The sequence below is a fragment of the Physeter macrocephalus genome, chromosome 21, assembly GCF_002837175.3.
Source record: "Physeter macrocephalus isolate SW-GA chromosome 21, ASM283717v5, whole genome shotgun sequence".
Lineage (NCBI taxonomy): Eukaryota > Metazoa > Chordata > Mammalia > Artiodactyla > Physeteridae > Physeter > Physeter macrocephalus.
The window spans coordinates 102,151,071-102,156,907 of record NC_041234.1 but is presented as its reverse complement, the minus strand read 5'-3'; the positions used below and the strand labels follow the sequence as shown (position 1 = coordinate 102,156,907).

Below are 5,837 nucleotides of genomic sequence, written 5' to 3'. Positions count from 1 at the left end.
ACCGGGGCACGAACCCGTGTCCCCTGCATCGGCAGGCGGACTCTCAATCGCTGTGCCACCAGGGAAGCCCCATGACTCTTTCTGAATTACGGTTTTCTCAGGGTATTGCCAAATGTTCTGTAATGACTATACATTACTCTGATGATCAGAAACAAAATACCTTTTGAAAGCCACTGTTGTCAGTCGCAAAGGCAATCTTCATGGAGAGCAATGTGTATAGCCAGAACAGAGAACTAAAATAAACACACACACTAGCTGTGTGAAATAAACACATTCAATGCAAATAAGACAAAAACAGCTCTCAGATGGAAGGCTGGATCAGGCAGAGGTATGACAAAGGGGTGGAAATTATAGGCTGTACCTGCTGTGAACTTCCCAATACCCAGGAGTTGGAGGAAGCAGCCTCTGCCCCTCTCAGGGCCCTCTACCATGGCCTTCTTCTTGCCCAATTTCTTTCCCATGGCCTTCTGCCCTATATGCTGCCCAACTATTCTGCCAGAACCTGCTGCCCCTAAGTTGCCCAACCACTCAGCCAGGGCCCTCTGCCCACTGGATGGCCCAACCATGCCCTGCCATGGCAATGACTCTACCAGGGTGTGCTAGCCATGTTTGCTTGCCCAACCCCTCTTACCATGGTCCTCTGCCCCTGAGGGCTACACAGCCCAGGGGTCATGGCCCTCTGCTCCTGTGAGCTGCCAAGGCCCTCTGGTCCTATGGACTAACTACTCTATGTAGCTCTGGGGTTGTGCCCAACCCCTCTCCTACCAGCTCCACTACTAGTGTGAGCTGCCAAGACCCTCTCCCACCCAGTGCTGCTGCTATCATCCCACAGCAGAATGAAGAATGTAAGTTTCTCCTATACATTCTTATTCCTCAGCAGCCTGTGATTCTCAGCCTCCGGTTAAAGAGATTGGCTCTGCTCACTAACCTTACACTAATCTAGAAACAAAGCAAGCAAACTATTGCCTAAACCTCTTGCTTTTTTTCCAATTCCTCTGTGCTTTGCCCTAATCCTACAATGCCACACAGGTGTGGGCCCAGAAGGGCCCCGTGATCATGAGTTACCACTAGTTTGTAGGAGCCCGAAGAGATGGGCCAACACAGTACCTTCCTGGGAGTTCCAGCCTGTTCCAGTGTAGGCCTCGGTGAAAAAGCAATAAAAATAGACCAGAATCCCCAAAACAGCCTCCTAAATCATCCAACTTCTTGGATATTCCACATTGGGAGAGTACCAGAACCATGTCCTTGGACTGATCTAAACTAGAGCAGAAGCTCCAGCCCTCCCCATGCAGGGAGGCCGGTCAGCCTAGAATTAAAATAAATGGTTTCTGTGATGCCATAAAATGCGTTATGGAAGCAAACTATTCTGATGACTGAGAAGGCAGAAAATGAAAGGGGACTTACTGTGAGAACACACAGATGATGTCCCCTTCAGTCAGCTCATAAGGAAGCCCTCCTAGAAAAAAAAAAAAACACATTTCAGTTCAGCAAACATTTACCAAGTGTCTACTATGTGCCATGCATGCATCAGGCCAGGCACTGGGGGTGCAAAGAAGAGTAAACAACAGGGCCTGCCCTCAAAGAATTCACAGTCTGATGCAATGACAGACACACATAGAAGATGTAGCAGTAGTACAGAAAAAACAGTGATTAACTTTGAGTGGAAAGATCGGGGCCACCCCTAACCAAACTAATCCTCCTCACACCCAAAATCTTCCGGACAAAGCAGATAGTTTCCAGCACAAAACTTGGATTCCATAAACATATCTTGAACTCATGTGCTCTTTAACTACAAATTCACAGCTAAGATCCAAAATCAGTTTAAATACGCAAATATTAACCCCAACTCACAAAGACTAAGGATTATAAAGTCAATTGTTAAGCATTTCATAGGAAATAAATTCCCCTGCAAATGTTTCCTTCCTCATCAGTAGAATGGGGATATTAGTACTTACTTCACAGAATTGTTGTAAGAATTAAATAAAACAATGGATATAAAATGCTTAGCACAATGGCTGATGCAATAACCTCTTTGAATAAACTGTCAAATTACTGGATGTGACACAAGTGAATACAGAGATGGTGATATGACCATGGATAGAAGGCAGGAGCTAATTAGATGGGGAAAATAAATTCTGAGGGAAGGGGAATGGGGCGGGAGGGAGTTGGCAGTAATATGGGATAGGGGCTAAGACCATGAGTTCTAGAACCCCATAGTTCTGGCTGTTCCACTTACTAGGTACGTGGAAGGAAGTCCATTAACTTCTCTGCACCTCAGTTTCCTTAGCTGTATAAATGGGGGGACGGGGGGTGATAAAAATGGTTCTGAGAAACCAAGTGGCACGATTCTTAGCATAGTGAATAACAAGCAGTACCTATCATGAGCACTGACTTGGCAGAGACAGAAAACTGGAAATGGGGGAGAAAAAAGACATGGAAAACGGATTCACAGGCAGAGAGCGGAAGGAAATAAAAGTGAGCGATGAATGTCGGGAGGACTGAAGGGCGGGAACGCTGAAATGTTAGGGAACAGGTCAGGAGAGAATGAGGAGCCCTACGGGACAAAGATGTGGGCCTCACCCAAGAAGATCCAGGCGCTGTCCTTGTACTCGGAGTGCCAAGACACCTTCTCCGCTACCCCCAGCTGGACCTCACGCTCATTCAGCTCGTTGATCAGCTTAACTTTAGTTAAAGGGCTGCAAAGGGAGCGGAAAAGCGCACAAGTAAGCGCGGCCCGGCCTGAGGTAAAGGAGAGCAAAACTGGGGGACTAATTTTCTAGTCTCCCCGCCTCTCCCGCCCCTCAGCCCCGCAGATGCTCTATCACCTCAGCCCCAGTAGGCCACCTCCGGCTGCCCGTCCCCGACACCTCCCCTCAGAGGGAAGCTCTGGGGCCTTACTTCATCTCTGCGGGTTCACGCTCAGAAGCTAGGAACCGACTTCACGCTCAGAACCTAGAAAACGACTTCCGGGAGAAGCCGCAAGACGCATGCGCAGACCCGGCGCCGCGCGCCCATTGGTCTCCGCGGAGCTTGCGCCGCGCCAGGAGAGCGCAGCCGCGCGCCCATTGGTCTCCGCGGAGCTTGCGCCGCGCCGGAAGAGCGCAGCCGCGCGCCCATTGGTCTCCGCGGAGCTTGCGCCGCGCCGGAAGAGCACAGCCGCGCGCCCATTGGTCTCCGCGGAGCTTGCGCCGCGCCGGAAGAGCGCAGCCGCGCTGGGGGCGCGGCGCCTGCGCACTAGGTCGAGAAGCGACTTAGTTTGGTGAACGCGTTCCTTCAGGGTTTTTCTCTGGTCCCTCCCTCCCTTCGTTTGTGAAATTGGGCAAGAGCGCGAGCCTGGTCTGTTACAGGACTCCTAGCTCTTGGACGACGCCTGGAATTGATTGGGTTAGCTATAAACGTTTGCTGAATTAAGACTTAAACAGGTGCCTGATACGGCGACTTGAGTCCCAGCCTTCGCTCCCAGGGCTAATTCCCACTCCGTCCTTCACTCCCAGCCGATTGCTCACGCGCACACCCCCATCAAATCATCCCAGTTCGGGAGTGACGGCAGAAAAGTGAAGAAGATATGTGAGGGGGTAAATCTTTTTTCTCTCAAATCCCAATGCATAGGCAACTGACAAGTGTGCCTCCATAGGCTGAATTGAATACCCAGATTTGTGTGAAAGCTGCTACCCCTTTTCCATAGTCACTCCTACTCAAGCGGGAGGTAGAAATTCATACTGTTAAATTAATAGCTGACAGTTGAGCAGAAAATGCTAGATTGTGTGCTAATCAATTTACATGTGTTGGCCCTCTATCCTCGTAACAACCCCGTGAAGTCTATAGATATAATTATGCTCCCCATTTTATAGAAGAAACTGAGGTTTAAAGGAGTTAAAGAGCTTGAAAGGTCCTCTCTCTCTACCCATCAGGTCTGGCTGATTCATCAGTCCTTACTGAGCATCTGTATTTGTCCTGTACAGAAAGTCTGTAGACAGGACTGTAAGGTTGGGTTCTCTGCCTTCAAAGAGCTACAATATCATCGAGGAGACAGGGTATATTTGCTTGATAGATTTTACTCCAGAAATAATCAGGAACATGTAGAAGAGGTGGTGGCATATAACGTGTGAATAAACCATATTGAAGACTTGAATCCATCTTGCATACGTGGACATCAGTATCTGGTCTCAGATCATGCATGGTCTAAAAGTGAAATTCCAGAGCTGTGTAGTTCTCTGTGTAGGCCTAGCTCAGAGCCCCAGAAACTAGGCACTTCATAAAAGTACTTTGATGACGATGGTGATGATGACAGCTGTACCCTCAGTGGTTCACGATGTACCCAATGTCTTGCCAAGAAGCAGAACAGAGGCTGCCCATAAATGACAGTTTCTCTTCATTCATTCTGTGTCTCTTCCCCTCCCCTACTCCAACCCAGCTATTCATTAACTTTGTAGAATTACCTTGGCAATGAAAACTAAACAGTGACAGATTGCATATGGGTTTTATCTGCTCCTAGAAACCTTAGGTTGCTTAGTTGTAGTGTTGAAGTAGTCACTGCAAAGTGGTAAACTAGCATGCAGTCTTATCTGGCTGGATTCTTCATGCAACTGTGAAATCAGAGAATTGGAGCAATACCTGGGCCTCAGTCAGCAGAGTTCAAAAGGAAGATGAAGCAAAAGAGGAGAAGAAGATGAACGAAATAATAGCCACCTTGGATGGCAAACGCTGGTCCTCCTCTCAGACATTAAATTCAGAGGGTCCTCTGGATTCCCATCCCCTTTCCACTCAGACTTATGGAAATCTCTAGGCATCATCTTACCTACCAATTCCTACCAATTGGAAGCACATCCATGGAGATGTCCCAGGCAAACTGGGAAGATTTTTAGCTCTCCCAGCTTCTACTCCTTCCTCCACCAATAACATTCATTTAGCACCCATTGTATGCAGAGCTCATTTCTAGGTTCAGTGGGTAATGCTAAGGAAACTGAAGGCAGTCCCCACGTTCAAGGAAAAGCTGAACAATATGTCTAGCCAAATTCATCTCTCCACTTTCCACCACCACACCACATCCCAAAACAGCCTTCCCTCACATCAAAACAGCCTTCCCTCCTGACTTCTCGATTTCAGGCAATGTTATCACCATTTTCCTGGTTGCCCAGGTTCAAAAACAGGGATGTCATGCTTCAGTCTTCCCTATTACCCAAAAATATATATCCAATCACCAATTCCTAATAATTGTGCCACTGCAGTGTCTATAAAACACATCCCGTCTACTCTCAGTGGTGTTCCAAGTCATTGCCACATTCCTCCCAGCTCTTTCAGTACTCTTATAACTGCCCCAGCGCCTATTCTCCAGTCTTTTCTCCCATTGCACCTCACCATGAAGCCTCAACTTCAGCCAGGCTCCACTTCTATCCATTCCCTCAAGGGCCCCTTTCATTATCCAATCCAGATACCTCTGCTGAGAGAGAGCCCCATATCCCTGGGCCACTCGCCTCTCTCTAACTGAAACCTGCCCAAGCTCCAAACTCTCAAGGCATCTCTCGTGCAGGAAACCTTTCCTGACCTTGCCAGCCTGCAGTGATGGCTCTCGCTTCTGAACTCGGCAGCATTTCACCGCTCTTTTATGTTCTCCCCGCAGAAAGACTGTGAGATCCTAGAAGGTAAAGACTGCATCTTTAAGCTCTCAGCACCTCAAACCTCAAACACTTTCCTGCACACGTACCAAGCACACAATACACTTATTGGTTAATGAAACTGAAAACACAACTATGGTTACCTTTAGGGAAACAGATGAAGGTAGGGGGAAAGAGGCTTTTATTTTCCCTTTGTTCCTTTCTATACTGTTAGACTTTTCT

General features: G+C 48.0%; 1 protein-coding gene across 1 annotated transcript in view; it reads right to left on the bottom strand.

Annotated features, from left to right (window-relative positions):
• Positions 1–2,963, bottom strand: part of RBMX2 (RNA binding motif protein X-linked 2) — a 13,001-nt gene extending 10,038 nt beyond the window's left edge. The window contains 3 exon segments of the mRNA XM_028482430.2: positions 1,405–1,456; positions 2,581–2,696; positions 2,899–2,963. Of these exon segments, the coding sequence (XP_028338231.2) occupies positions 1,405–1,456; positions 2,581–2,696; positions 2,899–2,903 (173 nt within the window). The 5' untranslated portion in view covers positions 2,904–2,963.
• Between the last annotated feature and the right edge of the window lie 2,874 nt (positions 2,964–5,837).